This window comes from Cryphonectria parasitica, assembly GCF_011745365.1.
Source record: "Cryphonectria parasitica EP155 unplaced genomic scaffold M406scaffold_2, whole genome shotgun sequence".
In the NCBI taxonomy this organism is placed as follows: Eukaryota; Fungi; Ascomycota; class Sordariomycetes; order Diaporthales; family Cryphonectriaceae; genus Cryphonectria; species Cryphonectria parasitica.
In genome coordinates, this window is record NW_024468910.1 from 3,597,989 (window position 1) to 3,617,814 (window position 19,826).

Genomic DNA, 19,826 nt, shown 5'->3' on the forward strand with positions numbered 1-19,826 from the left:
AATTACCGTTCAAGATACTTGAGACAACACGCTTTTTTGCGTGACGGTTTCCAACGTCTTATATCTCCACCCTCATGACCATCGAGGACAAACGATTGAGGACGACAAACTTACAAATACACATGAACCACGACTCAAGTAACGGGAGAGAAAGCTTAAAAGACGAGCCACACAGACAAAGAAGAAAAAGAAAGATTGACCATAGTAAATTGCCTTCTCCTTAGCCCAGCTCTTCTCATGCCCAACATGGGCCAAGGCATTCTGGGTTTTCCCACAAGAAGAAGCTTCGGGCTGCTTCACATTAGATTGCATGGACGTCCCATGTCTCTCTGTTCTCAAATTCTTCGCTCGAACCCCTTATCCGCCACCGTCATCATTCACGTTCTCCATAGCATCGCCAGCCCCTTCTGCAAAATCAATGGGACCCGTACCTTGAACGGCTTGCAAAGTATAATGAAAATCATTGTCCATCTCGAAGGCCTGTCCGGCGGTATTCTCGGTCGCCTGACCCGCCACAGGCTCAAAAGAAGTTATACCACCCTGCCCACCGTTGCCATGCTCAGTTCCATTCAACACGTTGCCCTCAGAAGAATCGTCAGACTGGGTTTCGAAGATAAACGAACCGTCCTCGTCGGAAGCAGTCCCATCAAGCCCCTCCAGACCCTGGATAGGAGGCCCGCCGTGGACCCCGACAGGACAATTGCTCTTGCTCCCTCCAGCAAAGTTCACCTGTGACGTCCCGACTGCAGACTCGAGATCAGACTCGGAATGATGAATCTGCGGGGGCCGGTGGATCTTTTCCTCGTCCTCCTCGTTGCGGCGGGCCAGTGCCGACGCACGGCGGCTGATGTCCCACTCCTTTCGCCAGGCCCTCTCCTCCCACTCCGACTCCGCCTCGGCCCCGTCCGGCCGTCTGGCGATTTCATACTGCAGTATGTCGTGATTCATATAGTGCAGGATCAGGCGCCACCGCCTCGGCGGACTGGCGGCCCCCTCTTCCTCCTCTGCCTCCACCGCCGCCGTCACCGCCCTCCTTCCATCAGCACCACGATGCCGCCACCGCCGCCCGCCGTGCGCATGTTGCCGTTCCGCCCTGAGTTTCAGTCCAGTGGCACGACCCTCGGGGACAGGCGACACCGCAATTCCCAGGAGACACACATAAGGCCGCTGCTTACGCGTGTCCTCGCTTTCGAACGGCAGCACGGCATCCACGCGGAAGGCGCGCTCGGGGATGTTTTTGGGCGGTGTGCCTAGCGGTGGGTTGCTCGGCATTGGTTTCGTAAGCGTGAGCAGCGCGACACGCCCGTTCATGGAGCCCAGGATGACCATGTGAAGCTCCGGGATGGTCAGGAGCATGCTGCAACGTTTACTATATGGCATGTCCCACGGGCCACGCCCCTGTCCCGGATTCACGTCGCCGAGCACGTTGTGGCAGACGACGCCGCAGGTCTGGCTGGTGTCGGCCAGACTCAGGATCTCGACGTCCTCCCTATTGGCGCGTAGAAAACTCACGCCCGCCAGGAAATGCGCCGTTTCGGGCTCGTAGCCTCTGCTGTCGCGGAACTCGGCCAGCGTGAGCGCGCGGGGCAGGCGGGCCCTGCGCGACTGAGAGGACTCGGGACCCACAAAGTCGGCAAGTTCCTCATAGTCGTCAAATGAGGGGCGGTGCTCGCCATCAAGAGGGACCATGGTCATGGCCAGGAGCTCGCCTTCTTTGTCTCTGAAATCCGGGCGTGCGACCTTGTCCGACACGTTGAGAGGGCGTGTCTCAAATAACACATCGTGGCGGTACAGGCCGTCGTGGGCAGAGCTAAAGTCGTTCTCCTCGTATCGGGCCACGCGGATGGCGTGTGCTTCGTGAGCCGAGTCATGTCGGACGTCAGCCATGCACTTGGACGTGTCCAGCCACGCGCCACGGTTCGTCTTCCCACGGTAGACAGCCTTGCACGGTGCAAGCCCGATGGCTGAGCGGACGGACCGGGTCGGAAGGAGCTGCGAATCAGTGATAGCAAGCACGTTCCAGCCCTGGACTTCCTGGTACATACGATGGCCGTTAGCTGTTGTGTTTGGCGACTGGACGTTGTGCATGGGGACTTTGAAAGGCCTGGTGCAGAGGGACCAGATGTCGGCAACAAACAGGGCCCCGGTGATGTCGATAACTGCGATACGGTCTGCATAACCCCTCGGGTCCTCGCAGAAGGACAAGCTCGGGAGATTGGAAGACTCGGGGCCCATTGGGATGATGATCCTCCAGGGACGCCGCCGGTCACAATACCGCCGCTCGAGCTGGCCGATCTCGTTCATGTGTTTCATGGCATGCTTCCTGGCTTTCAGGCACTGACGGTGGGCCGGACTGCTATGGTCGTGGCCTTCTGAGTCACAGCTCTGGTCTTGCAATCTCACATAGATCTGCTGTAGCACACCGGGCTGGACGGGACGGGACCGCAACCCTTGCGTGCCGTTGAACATCTCCGTCACGCTCAAGGGCCTGTCCTTGAACTGCGCGTTGGCATCTTGGCCATCCAGCGCAAACGCGAAGACGGTGACCTCATGGGTGTTGGCAGAGACGGCAATCAGCCGGGACTTCTTGTGGATGGCCAGGCCCCATGCTGACATGCCAACGTTGTCGTGGAAGAAATGCTTGGGCGACGGCAGCCTCTCTGCACGGCCGGTCGGGGGGTCATGGTCCTCGTCGTCGCTAACCCCTCCCCCCGCGGACAGGCTGGCCTCGACATCCTGGGCGATGGTGGCCGTGTACCAGGCCACCACCTCGCCGTTGTCCCTGGCGATCAGCAGGATCTCCTTGTCGCCGAGATCGCCGACAAGCATATCATTGACAGCGTTCGTGACGCGAGGGTTGATATGGTTTCGTGTTATATCGGCCATAGGCGTCTGGGACATGAAGGGGTTCAGGATGGCGAGGGGCCGGCCTAGTACCCTCTTGGCATTGCGGTTGGGCTTGTAGACATGTATCCAACCTCTATATGCGACAAAGTAGAGGTTGTAGTACTGAGACATGGCCGTGAGGTTCTTCCGAAGCCTGGAGACCTGAGGGTAGTTGTCCCTGATGTTGGATATCAGCGCCGTGTCCCCCCAGCCATGGACATGTTGAGAAAAGCCTTTCTTCTTTTCTTCTTCTTTTGTCACACCCCCCTCCCCCCCCTTTTTTTCTTCTTTTTCCTTTTCCTTTTCCCTCTCTTCGTCTCGTGTTTTCCTCAGCTTCCTTTCTCTTCTCCTTTTGGACAACCTCTGAGAAGCCCCCCTCTCCCCCCTTTTTCGAAAAGGTGAGCAAGACTTACCACTGGCCAGTAAAGTTATCGGGATAGGGCTCCAGGTCATGACCTGCGAGCATACCCTGCCTGATATCATGCCTCCATCCAGGGAACCGATCACGTTGCGCCCCAGCGAACTGCACCGTGTACGGACACAGGAACCCTCGCTCCGAGGTGTCGGGTATTTTTGTGGTGTCTTCAGGTATCTTCATGTCTTCTTCCTTCTTGTCGACTCGTGCTCGCGGCACAGACGAGAAGTTCACATGGAAACCAGGCAGGGTAGGAAGAGAGGGAGGAGGAGGGTTGGCAAAAGGTTGGGTCATATTTGGCCCTGGACGCAGAGAGGTGACATAGCAAAACCACGCCTCTTTCTTTCTCTTTCTCTCTCTCCCGCTCGCTCTTTTTATTGAAATCTAGATCACAACGTAGTATTGAAAAGATAGATGAGGTGGTGATGGTGACGGGGTGGCGTCGTTGGAAGTATTATCTGAGAAGCCGCACGGTTGATGTGGCGATGATGGGGAACGGGGAATAATGGGTTGAGAAAAGGCGGCCAGGAAGAAGAAGAAAGCTGGATGCTGTATGTTGATGAAGTGCTTTCTCCTTTCTTTACTTTGAATTCTTAGAAAAAGAGAAGGAGATGGAGATGGAGAGAGGTAAGAGAGAGAGAGGGGGGGGGGAGCTAAATGGTTTATATGTCGTTCGTAGGTTGAGTAAGTTGAGGGTGAGGGTGAGGTCTAGTTTAGGTCAGGTCAGGTCCCTGGCGGCATGTGACAAGGCAAAAGAAAAGGGCACCCGGAATTGCTGTGGACTTGGACCACTAACCACCACCAACTACCGTCCCCCAAGTGCTACTGCACGGTACTACTACAGTAGTCAGTACCCCCCCCCCCCCCCTCACCACTTTGCACGGAAGGCTCAGGCCAACTGCCCCGCACTCCGTTCCCGTCCATCCACTCTTCTCCTCCACTCCTTCCTTGTCATATGGCGGCAGCAGCACTACAGGACCACGTCACTTAGGGCAGGGAGGACCTCGGATCCCCGAAATCAATTGTTCCTGCTCAAAACAAAGCTTCCCCTGCACTTCTGATGTGTCACAAAAGACACGAAGGTGGCGACGTTGCCAACAGAATTGATATTTGACAAGTCAGAAAAATAAGAGAAGAAAAGAAAAAAGAAGGAAAATGTAACAAATTAATCTTCATTGCCTACATCCATCGTATTTCACATCACACATCTGCTGTGGGCAACAGCGGCAAGCGATGCCATTTCTTGCTTTGGAACTCTCCTTGCTCGACCTCCCACCCTTTTCGAGAGACAGACAGACAGACAGAGAGAGAGAGAGAGAGAGAGAGAGAGAGCGGGATGGAGAAAGTAGTTTCTGCATGATTCTGGAATTGAAAAGTGACCAGCTGATGGGGGTATTTCCACACTATTTCTCTATACAAGATGCATCATCCCCTTGTAGGGATTTCTTTCTTTTCCCTCCCTCTTCACCACATATACACACACACACGGTCATGACAGATGTTTCTTTTGCTTTCGAAAGGACAAGTAGAGAGAGAGAGAGAGAAAGGGGAAGGAAAGGGGGAGAAAGAGAAAAGGGACACTTAAGAGGATCGCCCAACGCCAATGCAAGAAAAAGAAACCGCCCAGCATGACATCGTACCGACAATCGTTGACCACCACCTTTGTCTCATATCTCCACACCTCGAAGCAAATGAGCAGAGAGTAGGATAATCACCCTCCCTCCTCCTTGTCTGAACTTCACCGCATAGCCTTCTCGATAGCCTCGTCATACCCCAGCGGCTCCCGGGCGCACTAGGCCCGCATCAGCTCGCCCATGTCCTTCATCCTATAGTCCAGCACGGCGGTGACCCAGTCGTCCTCGACCAGCGAGTAGCCCTCCCTCGCGTTGTCCTTGGGCTTACGCGGGTTGATGGCCCAGTAGCCAAAGTCGGCGTCTGTCGCCTTGAGGAACCGCATCAGGTTGCCCCAGTAGTTGGCGTCGCCGGCCCCCGGCTGGTGAGGCGCGCCGAACTCGCCGATCCACACGGGCGCCATGTCGTCCTCGACGAGGTAGGCCCAGTTCTCGCGCATGGTGCGCACAAAGCTCGGGTACGGCCGCTTGGCGAAGCGGCCCTCGCGTGAGCCCCAGCCCGACCAGGAGTAGACGTGGGCCGAGTAGACGAGGCGGTCGGCCACATCCAGCACGACAGGACGGTCGCGTGCCCCGCGCAGGTCGTTGCCGCTCTCTGTGCCGCCGACGATGATCAGCCAGTCGCGGTTCATGTTCAGGAGGCGGTTGCCCGCGGCCTCGGCGGCGCGCGCCCAGCGGTCCCAGGTCATGGTGCCCCAGACGCCACGGACCTCGTTGCGGAGGTCGGCGCCGATGACGCGCGGGTTGTCGACGAGCCGGGCCATGACCGCCTCCCAGTGGTGGATCCAGTCCTCCTCGGTCTGGGTGATGCGGCACAGCGGGCCCAGGTGGTCGTTGGCCCAACCGGCGTCGCATGGGTCGGCGCCGCAGCACCAGGTCGCGTGTGTAATGTGGTTGTTGATGATGACGGCCAGGCCCTCGTCCGTCAGCGCCTGCACGCACGCCTCGAACACGTCCAGGGCGCGGAGCCCCGCCAGGTCTGGGTTGGCCGCCAGCAGGTGCGGCAGGATGTGCGGGTTGCTGATGACCAGCTCGTCGGCATACGGGAGCCGCACGCTGTTGAACCCCAGCCGCCGGATCGTCTGCGCGATGGTTCGCCGGTGCTGCACGTCCAGCCCGCCGGGGACGAAGAGCTCGTCTGACGCCCCGTACCAGTTGACGCTGGCCAGCTTGAACCGCCGGCCTGTAGCGTCGACAATGTCACGACCACGCGTCCGCAGGGGCAGGGTATAGGTATCTATCGAGGACTCGGCAGGCGGTGGAGGGAGAGGTTGCTGCGCAAAGAGGCGGGCGCCGGCGTCTGGGACCCAGGGTTCGCTCAGGGACGATTCGGACCGCCATAGGTAGGTGGCGAGGCCGCAGACGAGGAGGACAGCTATGTAGAGGTACATTGCTCGCGAGGAGGAGGAAAAGAAAGAAGGGGGGCGAGGAGGGTGGTGGTGGTGATGGTCAAGGCCGACGCTCCTTCTCGTCTTCATCGGGAGCTTGTTTTCTTCTTCCTTTCGCGGCGGAAGGGAGGGGGGGGGGGTTCGTGATTTTGAGGAGCGTTTGCGTAGGTGATGTATGGCGGCGGTGGATCAGCTACAACGCTCTGTTCAGGGGCTGGCTTGTGATGTGCCCTTTGACTGCCATGTTCCGCCCCTTCGACGACGCCGTAAATGGGGTGTCAAAAGCACCACACTGATGAGCCCAGTACGGTTTTCTAGTCCCACGTCTGGCTGGGAGAGGAGGAGGAGCAGGAGAAGAAGAAGAGAGGATTGCTCTCTGGTTTTGGGAAGCTCAGAGCAGGTGGGAGGGTGGGCAGGCGGCCAGTTTGGGTCAGGTGGGGGGTGGCGGTCGTAGGGCCAAAACTGACGAAAAGCACGAATGTTTATATGTGGATTGTGTAACCAGCAGAACCAGCTGTACCAGAATGACGAAGAGAAAGAAGAAGAAAAGTGAAGCTGCCTTAATAATCCAGATAAACAACACTGGTTGCTGACGGAAGCCCCGGGATTGCAAACGAGGGGCCCAACAGGGACGAAAGAGTCCGAGCCCAGCTCGTGATGAGACGGACCTGAGGCTGGAAGACGCGGAGTTTAGACTCCCAGCCCCAAACGCAACGAGCAGCATCGAGCACTGGAGCGAGCATTCGTCGAGTGTCGAGCTGAGCTGTACTTGGCTTAGGTGGTGGGGGGAAGGGCGCTAAAAGGGGGCCCTGGACCCCGGGCGACTACTTACTTACTGAGCAGGGGGTCCCGCTGAGCGCTTTTCTACAGTATCACGAGTATGTATGTATCACAGCGTGCATGACAGGTATTAGAACAGCCTGTTCAGAGCCATCATTCTAGTGGACTGGGACACGTGATGATGGACCATACGTGAAATTTCATTGTCGTGACCCATCTTACGATTATATCACGTAAATTAAACACTTCAGAGGGGTTGTATTTTTTCTTTCGTTTCTCTTCTTTCTCGATCCATTTTTTTATATTTATAATTGAATTCGCTCTTGGTCTCGGTCTCGGTCTCGCTCTCAATGAGAATATATCGACAGAGCCAGGTTTGGTTCTCGGCTGGAATATATATATATATATATGTTTGTATATATACAGACGCCAATAAAATAATGGGCATCCTTGGTCACACTCACACACACCCAAGAAGTAAAACACGGATCTTCCCCCAAAGAAAAGAAAGAAAGTAGAAAGAAAGAAAAAAGAAGATAATAAAAAAGATAATAAGAATTTCCATCATCACTTCTTGGCGTGAAAAGAGATGTAGTGCCTCGTGCCCATTTTGGAGGTGCGATCCGGGTGACCTCGCGAGCCGGACCGGCCGAGATTTCTCATCACCACCCGGAACCTTCGGAACCTCAACTCTCTCTCTTCTTCCCTTCCTTCCGCCTTGTCCCCCGTTTTCTTCTTGGTTCCATTGTTTCTTTCTTTCCCGTCACGTTTGCGACGGAGTCCCCTCCCTCCCCACTCTCTCGTCAGGAGGTGAGGAATTTTTGGTTCCATACATCCTCATCTCAGCCAGGTCGGCGTCCGCTCGTCTCACTGCAGATACACATAAGCGCGCTGGTTTTCCCGCCTTTTTCGCCACCGGCGCCGAACCAACCATACTTCTTCCTGGTTGACCACTTTTCGGTCGCAGCCTCGCATGTGTAGGCTGTTGGGTAGAGGTGGTCCAGGTTGCACAGCGTATTCCGAAGGCTTGCGTGGTTTCGAATCCTCGGTTGCCAATCTGCCTCCCAAAATTCATTCCAGAAACGACAGGAGGGGGGTGGCCTTCAACCGCTCTCGGAAGGGATATAACATAAAAGGACCAGATAACGCCGCGCTAGATAACCAAGGAGAATTTGAATCAATGTGTGCGTGGGTGGATGTATAGATGGATCAGGCCATTCGATTCCCTCCGATGCACATCTGCACACTCGTCTTTGGTGAAGATGAGTAGCTTGTAGACGTGGATGACCTTCATGTACGCAGCGCGTCTTGTTGCGGCTCGCGTATTGAAGTCGTCAAAAGCTTTCCCAACTTTTCGTGCTTTTTCCGTCTTCTTCGTCTTTATCTTCTTTCGTCATCCCATAGGTTCGTCCGTCGAAGCCTCATCATATCCTGTTCATCTGGAGGGGGTTAATGCTGTCCGCCTGGCCATAGCTGTCCTGGCTGTATTGATAGCTCGTCGGGGGCGAGTACGGTCGCGCAGGGTTCGGGTGGGCCGCGTGACCCTGTTCCCAGCTGGCCTGCGACGCCTGGCCCTCTCTCGTCGGTGGTCTCGGGCTGGAGAAGGACCTCGTGGGCGCCTGGTACCTCGCGGTCTGGCCAAAGTAGTCGGGGGTGCGGCGGCCGCCGCCACCACCTGCAGATGCTGCTGTGGGGGTCAGGTCGTCGGGGCCGGCGCCGCCGGGGGAGGCCGCATCCGTCGAGGCGAGGTAGCTCCGGAGGGGTGGGTAGATGGGTCCCTCGCGCACTGTCAACACCGGTGTCAACATGCCGTCCTTGTCCCGTGAGAGCATTTCGTACGAACGTGGATCTGTGTTCATCTTGAGGTCGTATGGTCCGCCGAGCGCGTCAACCGATACAAACTCACGCTTGCCGCCTATCGGCCGCCGAGTGATGAGCTCTATCCATCCCGTCACCATAGACCAGCGTCCCAGAAGGAGGACGAGCCAGAACCCGTTCATCTGTTTGTTGGGTTGTTCTTCCAGTCAGTATACTTTTCTTCTTACAATGTCGACAAATTATATACATGTGGCGGTAAAAGACGGGTCTTTTTTTGGTTGAGAGAAGAAAGGGGGGGGGGGGGGTTCAGACGTACCGCCAGGAGAATCAGGACGGCCCCGATGGTTGCTATGTTGACGACAAATCTGCTGGCCTCGGTCAGACAGGCGTTCTTGTCTCCTGCCGTTTCCGCAAGGCAGGTAATCCAGGGGTCTGCGACGGTCGGGTCCGTCTTGACCGTCTCCTCGGTATTGTCCTGGAAGACGAAGACGATGGCGAAGAAGATGACATCAGCGATGATGATCAGCACGATGGCGATGCCGCGCCACTGGAGCTGGATCACCCGGCGCACGCGGCGATAGGCCTGGCGGGGGGTCATGGTTCGGATGCTGTTGGAGTAGGAGGGCAGGCCCGAATTCTCGGTTGTGGCGTTGTTGTCGGCCAGGGAGGCGAGGTACACCTTGATGCAGTAGCCGAACGTCGCGAACTGAATGATGATGGTAAGGGCAGCAAAGACCAGGAGTGGGATCCACAGGTCCGCCAGGCTGTTGTGGTGGTTGACGTGACAGGTGGTCCCGAAGCGGAACGAGACACCGCTCAGCGTCAGGGCCAGCACGATGCCCACGGCCGGAATGCCCCATCCGGTTGCCTGCGAGAACCACATGAAATTCCTGCCTACGACAACCTGCCAGCAGATTTGGAGGTGGAGAGACAGCGACCGCAGGAACACCCACAGCACGCCGGCCCAGCCTCCGATGATGAGGAAGGTCCCAGATGCGGCGCACACAGAGCTCGTCTGCATGTCGTTGGGCGTGATCTTGTCGAAACACTGGTCCGGCTGTCCTGCCAGAGGGATGACGAAGCCCATATTCATGAAGCACACGGCGAGGACCAGGCAGATGCTAAGGTAGTGCCTGTGTGTCTTGTCGATGGGGAGGGCGGCCCACGATAGCAGGAGAAATACACAGCAGACCATGCTGCACACCGAGATCCATTGTGCCGCAATGCCCACTTTGATGAAGGCATCCGAATATGTCCAGTCGGTCATGGGACATGGCAGACAACATGTGAGATCGCCGAGAGCCTGGCACAAGCGGCCATCGGTGTCTGTATATGAGAATTCTGGTCAGCATACTATGACATCTCACAACAAGCCTTCCCAGGGTTCATCTTGGTGAGAGCCTACATCCGCCATTGCTATACTGCGAGGCGTCGAGAAACGGAGATGGGCAGGTCGACATTGTGATCCGTACGAGGTTCACGACCGATATGTCAGAGAGTAAGAAAGAATAGTGACGAGTCTGTAGTGTATCTGTTTAAGTGGGGTGATTTTGTTGTTGTCGTAGTTGTTCAGGGTTCCTATATAAGAGGAAGTCGTCCCGTCCAGAGTCTCTCTCCCCCCAACAGGCGGCCAGTGCACTGGTGCGGCAGAGGCTGTGTTGATCTGATCCCCAAATAAGAGGGGGCCCAAACCGGAGCCGTAAAGCTAGAATAATAGGATGATGATTTCAGCACGAAAGAAAGAAAAAACCTGAATAGGCTGTTGTCGTCGTAGTTGTCGTAGTTGTATTCGTAGTAGTAGTAGTAGTAGTAGTAGTAGTAGTAGTAGTAGTAGTAGTTGTTGTTGTTGTTGTTGTTGTTGTTGTCGTCGTCGTCGTCGTTGTCGTAGAACCACCTGGGCGCTGAACGAACTGGTGGAGTAGGAACGTTTCGTCTTTGCCCGCTCCTAGAGATAGAGATTTGGTTTGCAGCAATCGTCCAGTCATTAGAGAAGAGAGTGTAGCCTCTTCACCATAGTGGACCGTCGCAGTCTTAAGAGCCCTTGAGGAGCAGAGAGGCCTGGCCGCGTCGACGGCGGAGACTAGAGAAACCGATGGAGCCCCAGCGGATCTATATGTTCCTATCTCTCGACCAAGACAGGGAGTCGGCAACCGTAACAATTTGGCAGTGCAAGGTTTCGGATAGCGATTATAAGGAGAGCATAATTGTGGGAGGGCTGTGTGTGAGTGTGTGTGAGTGTGTACACTTGGTACGGTAGAAACTTTCTGAAGTTTTTGAAGCAGATATCAAACAAGGAGCACACCAAAAGAAGAGCCCATGGGAAAGTACATACGGATTGGGTATAAAGGAAAAAAAATTATGAATCCGTCGTAGGAAGCAGAAGGGCGGAGGAAAAGGGTGGGTAGGGCAGGTGTATGTATGTATGTATGTAAGTATGTATGCATCCTACCATGAAGAGAGTGAGCGAGTGAGGTGAGATGGCCATGGTTACGGCCATGGTCCCTGTCTGGCATGGTTCTGGGGCACAAGGGGGAGGAGGCAACGGGCATGGGCAAGGCCCGATTACAGACCAGGATGGCAACCCCAAAGGGACTTGCAGCACAGCTCGCAGGCTACAGCAGCAGTAAGTCCTTGCTAAGATGGTCCCACTAGAAGGCACCATGGAAGCGCAACCGGGGGGAGGGGGAGGTGGTTGGACATGGGGTCTGTGTGTGTGCCCACAGGTTGGTCTAAAAAGGTGCCTGCGTTTCCCACAGTGGGGACCCTTCTGTGTGCCCATGCAGGTGGGTGCGTTCTGGGTGGATTGTTGGTGGTGATGGTAGTGGTAATAGCCATTGGATGGAGCGCGCCAAGGGGAGGAGGAGGAGGAGGAGGACAAGCACTAGAGGAGAGGAGGAGATGGCTGGAAGGGCTGGACAGGTCTCGTCCCCAGTCGCGACTGCCACCACCTCGTATGTACATCACACCCCACCTTGTCTTAGGGCCCTTGGACCTGAAAGCCCCTCGTCCCCGGCCCCCTGTCACTAGGCCTGTCCAGCTTGGACCAGAGGGGCAAGGTTTGCATATGAGCCGAGGGACCAGGCTTCAGGCAGGCCCTGACCATGACCACCACTACCCACTAACCACCCACGTCCCCAACAGCCTGGGCTCCGCACCACTCTCTTTCCCTCTGTGTGATCTTAAAATGAATGAATCGTCTCTTGGATCGCACTTTTAGTTCTGGTTCTGCTTGGCTGCCAGTGGATACGATTCAAAGGACGAACGAATGAAGGACTGTTGTCGACGTGACGGATGGAGATTACATTTTGGCCATGGCCACCCAGTTACGGACTCGGAGTCGTCGTTGGGGCAGCGCGTGATAGTGACAAGTGCTGCACGAAAACTTGAATACGGCAAATCGGGAGATTGCAGTGATGGTCGCTGGTTGAGGTCACTCAAGCAGACTACTCCGGGCCCGCCGTGGGGTGGACAGAGTTCTGGAGGAGGGAACAGTCAGAAGGTACCACTGCCTTCGCGGAGGCCACATATCACTGGGTGATCAGGATTAAACTGCATGGCCCCTCCACACGGGGGGCATTACTAGAGGATTTTCCCAAGTAGTATTGTGATGAGAAAAGCTTCTGTGTGGGGTACGTCAATGCGAATCCTACCAGGACAGGATAGGATCAACATGCACATCTCGTAGTCCCGACTGGAAGAGGAAGGACTGCAAAATGGTGTGTCCTGATCTCCAACGTCAGACTTGCCCAGTCCAATTGTGTCAGCCCCAAATTGAGTGGCTCGTTCGCTCTACATCCTCGACGAGGTCGTGTGAGGAGGGGGAGATGGGGAAGCGGCGGCTGGTTGTTCATCGCGACGCACATGTCTGGCCACCATCGAGAATCATATAGGCCTCCTTCCAAGATGCCGCGGCTGCTGAAGTGACTTTCTTCAAGTTTCTTACCCCCCCTCCATGAGATGCGTAAATCCTTTGAGGGAACTGCCGCTCTGCCGCAGGATTTGATCTCAACGATTTGGGGGCTGTTCTACTATAGCAGCAATAACTGCTGCTGCCTCTGGCTCATTGGAACTGAAAATAATCCCCTCTCGGTGACGGTGAATATTACTATCTCTGTCTATTTGTCTGCCTGGCTGCCTGTTTGTTCACCTGACCGGGGATAATTATGCCTCTTGAGGAGGGCTCCTATTCCCAACGTCATCAGCTGTGTATACCAACAATAATGCAATGTCCTCTATTACTGTACAGTAAGGTGTGGTTGGTAAGGTAGCATGCACATCGAAAGTCTGTGCCACCCTGGTGAAGGCTGTGTGACCAAGGCTATCATGCTATCAAGAAACGACGTCGTATTGTTCAGACCCTCATTCTTCATTCTTGATAGGTCAGATCGACCATCCTTAGCAACAATGCCATTACGCACGCCGTGCCTTAAAAACCCACCAAAGTCAAGACGATCCTGTCGCTCATCAATAGAGATTCTAATATATTATGTACTATGGTATATATATTACTTTAGTAGTCATTGTATAGTTGTGCAGCTCCCTACCGTACAAAAATAAATGTCGGAACATGCATGTTACACAGGCGTGTTCGCTCCACAACTTTTACAGTAGGTCTCCCTGATAAGGAGGAGGAGACCCAAGAAACCTTTGGGCTCAATGCATTACAGTTCCACTTTTCAACCGCAGAAACACTATTCTACCGTTATTATACTATGGTACGTGCACATTCAGCAAGGGCCGCCTCCCAAGGCCTCCTCCAGCTGTTGCACTTTGCTTTGATTCATCCAAATTCCCACTCTACTTTTTTGCTCGGCCTGCGCCCAAGGATCGCATGTCAAAACGGGCTTCTCGGGGTCCAGATTTATCATCTTGGTCATGGCCCATGCCCTGAACCATGCAAAGTATCGGCTCCGAGTTGCCACGTGGAAGAGGCGTACTGTGCACACACAGCAGTGGTGTAATTATTTCGAATACACATGCACAATACTAAAGTTGCGAATTGGATAAGCCGGCCCTGGCCAGCCCCAGCCAGCCTTCCTTTGTCCATGGTAGTGACTAGCAGGCATGTTCAGGGACCCATCTTTCAGCCCTTATACTTAGGCTGAGTATTACAATGGCCAGTCACCAATAAACACTGCAGAGCTTGCGCTGTGGCTCACGCTTTTTTCCCTTGGTCTTCGTTTTGTTGTCTTTCACCCCTCCAGTGGCTCCATGTCAAATCCCTTCTGTGACTCGCGCGTCATTAATATGCCGTATCAGCGAACTCGACCAGGTTCAACATCCATTCATGGCCTTGCCATGCGCAAGACCAAACCACATGGTCTCTTTGGCGAATCGGACCTTGACTTGAGCCTCAACCCAGGTTGCTCCCCTGGTCAGAATCTAGACAGCTCGTGGGGAACACGCTTTTCCGCCGTGTACCACAGTAGCCACAGCCACCCAAAAAAACACAAGACCCGCGCCGGACTCTTTTTTTTTCCTTCTGCTTGACCTTTCACATCGTCCACGGAAAGAGCACCTATGCGTCCTCACTGGTTGACCTCGCGCCTTCTCCCCCCCCCCCCCTTTTCCTTTTTTTCAATGGTCCGTCGTACTTGCCATCTCACCTGAAAGTAAGACCCACTTCATAGCAAATCTGTCAAATCCTTATTTTTCGCTCTTTTCTTTTCTTTCTCGGGCGGGCCTTCCCGATGATGACACTTCTTTCTTGCCCCAGCCCAGCCCTCCCCCCCCCTTCATCTCAGCATAATCACATCATACATAGGTGGCAATACCGTCAACCCCAAGAAATTTGATCAACGTGAAGGCCTGTGCTCACTAAGCCTTCCCCCTTCCGTGCACCTTTATTCGTCTGGACCTACCGGATCATAAATCGTCAAACCTTGGTGCTGTTTCAATTGGCTGGAATGGTCAAGACCCAAAAAAATCAAACCAAGGAAGAGTGGCGGTACTGAAAAGAGAATCGCATAGCACAGAAACGAACGATTATGGTAGCGAGCGCTAGGTTCCCCCACCTCCGCTTAGACGGCTGCTTCGGAACCTCTCTTGTCCTTTCTAACTATCTTAACTCTTTTTTCTTTCTTCTTCTTCCGAGCAAATCACGGCACGTCCTGGAGCTGTGATGATATCGAAGATCCCGTTTCGTTGGTTCCGTCACACAGAGTCGGCGCTTACACAATCTCGGTTCCAGGCTCCCCCGGGTGTGGGTGGGTAATGTGTGTGTACCATAGTAAGCCTCCTGAGTACATGCTTGAGGGCGGGCTGGACACGAGAGAGAGAGAGAGAGAGAGAGAGAGACACAAAAAAAGAGAGACATTTTTTGCAGAATGTCTACATGCATGCACGACATTCAAGTTCGAGCACGCAACCTCGCAACGCAACAGGACGAAAAGAGCAGCCTGGCTCAACTTAGCGACAAGGGATGTTTCGGGTTGGGCCTTGTACATGCAGGTTAGCCCCCCCCCCCTCCACCCAGCTTGCAGCCTACAGGGCACACAGCGTATCGTTAGCACCTGCAGCCAACAAGAAAGAGGTTGTTGGTTATGGTTGGTTCACCTCGCATTCTCTTGCGTTGATTTCTTCGGCCCGCTAATGTGCCATGATGTCTGGGTCCGAGACATTAGATCTCACAAGGCTGGACTCAAAAGTTGCTGCAATGTCTTTCTCTTCTTCTTCCTCGCTTTCTCATCCCGAGGATCTTCTGCAACTGTCTCAAACCCTCACCCCTCAGCCTCACTTCACACCACGGCATATGGACCATTCCAGATTCACGATCCACGTACTGTATGTAGTATCTCACCGGTACCAGTGTGGTCCGCCTACGGGGTCGACCCCACTCGGGGACCGAAAACGTGCCGTTTGCGCAGTTGTGCAATCCATCGACGCAATGTCCAGGAGAGACGGTGTGATGATTTGAATGGTTTGCCTTTCAAACAAAAGTATTTTTCCATTGGATAAAATTAAAGTGCTGATGCTCAGCATGCCACCCGCCCTCCTTTTTTGCCCTTTCCAGCATCCATTTCGCGTACACCAACGAATCATGACCCCCATCTGGAAATTGAATTATGACTTCATTCTTCCACCAAGGTGCAACGTCCCTTTCTCACGTGAGTTATATAAAATGAAAAAATGATACCGCGTGGCTTTCATGCCTGAACCTTTTTTATTCTCTCTCACTCCTAATAATGCCAGGTGTTCGTTGGCGAGGCTCATCAAGTTCCCGGACCACAGGGCAGCGCCGGACGAGTTGCCTCCGTAAAGAAATATTTTTCTTCTTCCTCATACTTGCTGACTTCTTGATTACTACTGTACCTGATCACCCCGTTACGCAAATGACAATACCAACAACCATGACCAGAGAAAGCTAAACAACCCACCTTCCAGAAGACGCCTGGGCAGTGGGATTGTTCTGTTAGGCTCGGTCCGTAGCCTCGGGACTGCTTACTTGAGTCGGTGTATCGCTTTTTGCCTCAATCCTACTTCCCCCCAACCCAACCGAGCCCGGTGCTCCTTCGGCCGCTTCCTCCGCCCGCCCGCTGCTTGAACAAGTGATGTGATGTATGAATGTTTCAAAGCCACTACCGCTTAGCTTCTGTCCACAGCTCTTGCCGGCTTATGCGTTGCGTGGGGGCCGAATTTGGGTTTATATTTTTCATATCCTCTTTTGAACAGAAAGAGGACAGGGGAGAAGAGAAAAAAGAGGACGACGGCCTTCCCCCACCCCACGCTAAATAAGAAATTCGAACATCACGACACGATGATACGTGACACGACTTTGTGGAGTAAGGGCCCGCCCCATCTCGCAGCTTTCCTGCAGCATCGGCCCCAGGGCTGCTTGTTAGGGGGGGGGGGCCTTCAGCATCTGGAGCCATATCATCGCTTTTGCGTGATGGCGGCCATTCTTTGATCTGCATTCTCCACAGATGGGTCGCAGATGCATCCCGAAGGGGAAACTCAACAAAGTAGACGATGCGGCCGCTCCCTGGCTGGCCTTTTGGGGGTATCATGGCATGGCCTTCACACTTTTTTTTCTTCTTTTCTCTTTTTGTTTGTCTGCGGTTGTTGCGCTGAATGGCAATGTGTAGAAGAATCTGTGTGCAGTGTATATGTGAGAGAGTGTGTAGCCCCAATGAACCCCCCCCCCCTACACACACAACGGTCCCCGACTACAACACACACATCGTCATGGTGGTCGACCATTCCTCACTCTTATTCTCCTCTCTGCTTTGCAACAACCCGCCACGATATGCACGGCAGCTATTTCCCCCGACAATGGCCGACACACACTCACACACGGGGGTCCAATCTCTGACCAGGCAAGATTAATCTGTCTCTCTTTTTTTTCTTCTCATTCTCTTTTTCCCCCCCTTCCCCCCCCCCTTTCTGTTCCCGTGCTGCAGGATACTTGCGCAAATAGTGGACTCTTGGTTTGTGCGACTGTAGTTTGGTTCCTGATTCCCAGCGCCCATGCACACAAATCAATGGTTGGTAGTGGCTGACGCATACTTTTTTGCCGTTGCAGAAACGAGCCGCGTCACTTTTTCAAATAGTCGTCAATGCTCGGGGGTTGGTGTGGTGGGCAGGGTGCAGTAGCAGAGACACACCACCCCACCCCACCCGCGACATATTACTGTGTGGTATAGGCAGTAACATACTTGCATACGTACAACTTTCTTTTGGGTTGCCGACGCCGACCAAAAAAAATAATAAAAAAATAAAATAAAAAAAAAAAAGGAAAGAAAAAGGAGGAAAATTGAAGGGGGGGGGGGGGAGAAGAAAGAAAAAAAAAAAAAAAAGAGGGCCTGATACTACTGTGGTACAGGATCTGATCTCGAGAGTGTGTAACACGAACCTCTGACAGCTGTACCAAATTATTCGCTATGCACCAGTGGAGCACTTCGGCTCTACGCTTCCAGGCTGTTATTGATCAGTCACTCTATTTTCGAAAAAGACCCTTGCTCTGCCAGGCGTTCGTTCTCTCGGAGATCTTGTGTGCCCTCCCCCTCCCCAACCCATGACCTCCGATTTTGTCTTTTCTTTTCTTCTCTGTTGGGGGACGGAAACAATATACAACGATTACTACTATTACATCGTATACAGGTAGCCTTATTCTTGGCGAATTCCACCATAAACTTAGTTCACAGCGGGAAAGTGAACGGTTTTTTTTGTTTTTTTTTTTTGTTCATATCTAGGGTGTTTAAGTCAAGGGCAGGGTTGCGGGACGAGGCTGACGAGGCCCTGTTACCGGCAAGCCCCAAGCCCGCATAATCTCATTTCGATAGTAGACGAATATTGCGCTCAGGGTGGGAGACAGAGAGAGAGAGAGAGAGAGAGAGAGAGAGAGAGAGAGAGAGAGTGTGTGTGTGTGTGTGTATGTGTGCGCGTGTGCGTGTTTGTGCGTGAGTCTGTCTGGAATGGTTTGTGACGGAATCACCAAGGATGATGGCATATCTTTCTTTGTTTGAAGCCCGAAGGCTGCTACTTGGTTATCATGATCATCGAGCATGACACGAAGCCATACATGTTTGTACAGTAGATGAGTGGACCGACCCCGACCTGCCATCTCAAGTATCACCCCGCTGGAGGGGGGGGGGGAATGGGGACAAGAGATCTGAGACACTGACAAGGTCGAAACGCACCGTTGCAGTCTTGCTCCAGAGGAGGAGGAGACCTTGCCGGCCGTTCCAGAACCGCAATGCCATTCATCCAACCCACGTTTCTCTATTCCCTTTCTTCCTCCGTCGAACCATCAGAAGTGAGTCTCGATCTCCTGTCGCAACGTTTGGTGTGGGTGTGGGTAGTGGGGGTGGTTGACCCAAGTTCAGCAACTCGTCCTTTTTTTTTTTCCTTCCCTCTGGACAAGAAAGATCCACACCCTCTGTGGGTGCCTGTGTGTGATGTGGAGTAGTCCTCGGACTCCAGGTGAACTCTCTCTGTCTCTCTCACACTTTCTCTCTCTCTGACCACCGCAATAATTGGATCGTCAGGGCAAGTCCACCCCACAAGCCGTGCCGGGTGATCTAGCTGGGTCGGGATAGGTGTTCCGAGAACAATGCAGGGACCGGGAATGGGGCAAGGGGCTGATCTTAGGGTGGTCTTGGTGCCAGGTGGTGGTCCCTTTTTGCTACAAGCCTTATTCATCAGGACGGAATGCCCATTTGCGATATCGCCGATGGTATCGTCATGTCCTACTTAACTTGCATAGCACTATACATACATGTATATGTATAGTGTATGCATGTACATATAGTCGGGTTTCAAAGATTGTGTGATTTGCCTCGAGACTCGTGGAGGGCGAGGGCGACATCAAAATAATCAATCAATCAATGGATTGGATTGTGTAACGAGGGGTACTACTACTGTACGTAATTACATAGTAGTTACGTGATCACTCTTTCTGTCCCGCGGCGACCCGAGAATGCCCTCGACTGTTTTGCAAACACGAACTGTGGGTGTGCTCACTGCTGAGCCTCCCCACAGTTCAGGTGTGGTTGGTTGGCTAGATTGGGGAGTGCCTTGAGCGACAGCCTCGTTTTTTTTTTCTTTTCTATTCTCTTGTTCTTTTCCTTTTTCCTTTTTGCCGGACAGCCATGGGTTCCCCCCTTGCACGACCCACGAGGGGGAGGGGGGCATCAACAACATTTCACACCACCACACAGGGTTGATAATCCTTCGTGCGTCATGCCCCGTGGTCCCTATAATTCTTCCGCGCAGGGGAAAAAAAAAAAAAAAGACACGGTCATGAAGGAGCTGAAGAGAGACGAGAAAACCGATGAATGTCGGGTCCGCCGAGACGTAAGTGCGAACCACCATCCATCATGCTGTCTAACCGTCCAAACCTAGATAGACGGTAACCATTACCCAAACTATGCGCGCAGATCTTCACCCTCTCTCTCTCTTTGGCCCCCC

The 19,826-nt window shown here is 53.7% G+C and overlaps 3 protein-coding genes across 3 annotated transcripts; all 3 read right to left on the reverse strand.

The window, feature by feature from the left end:
• Window positions 1-357: 357 nt before the first annotated feature.
• Window positions 358-3,595, reverse strand: M406DRAFT_327327 (uncharacterized protein; the record flags this gene model as incomplete). The annotated part of the gene is made up of 2 exons (XM_040920195.1): window positions 358-3,064; window positions 3,300-3,595. The coding sequence occupies 2 exons, from the start codon at window positions 3,593-3,595 to the stop codon at window positions 358-360; spliced, it is 3,003 nt and encodes a 1,000-aa protein (XP_040779877.1).
• A 1,498-nt stretch (window positions 3,596-5,093) lies between these two features.
• Window positions 5,094-6,323, reverse strand: M406DRAFT_327328 (family 5 glycoside hydrolase; the record flags this gene model as incomplete). Its single annotated transcript, XM_040920196.1, has 1 exon — window positions 5,094-6,323. One exon carries the CDS (start codon window positions 6,321-6,323, stop codon window positions 5,094-5,096), a length of 1,230 nt encoding a protein of 409 aa, XP_040779878.1.
• A 2,201-nt stretch (window positions 6,324-8,524) lies between these two features.
• Window positions 8,525-10,254, reverse strand: M406DRAFT_44940 (uncharacterized protein; the record flags this gene model as incomplete). The annotated part of the gene is made up of 3 exons (XM_040924260.1): window positions 8,525-8,852; window positions 8,907-9,100; window positions 9,235-10,254. Coding segments are annotated over 3 exons (1,542 nt in total), but the record flags the coding sequence as incomplete, so codon positions are not given.
• Window positions 10,255-19,826: the final 9,572 nt, after the last annotated feature.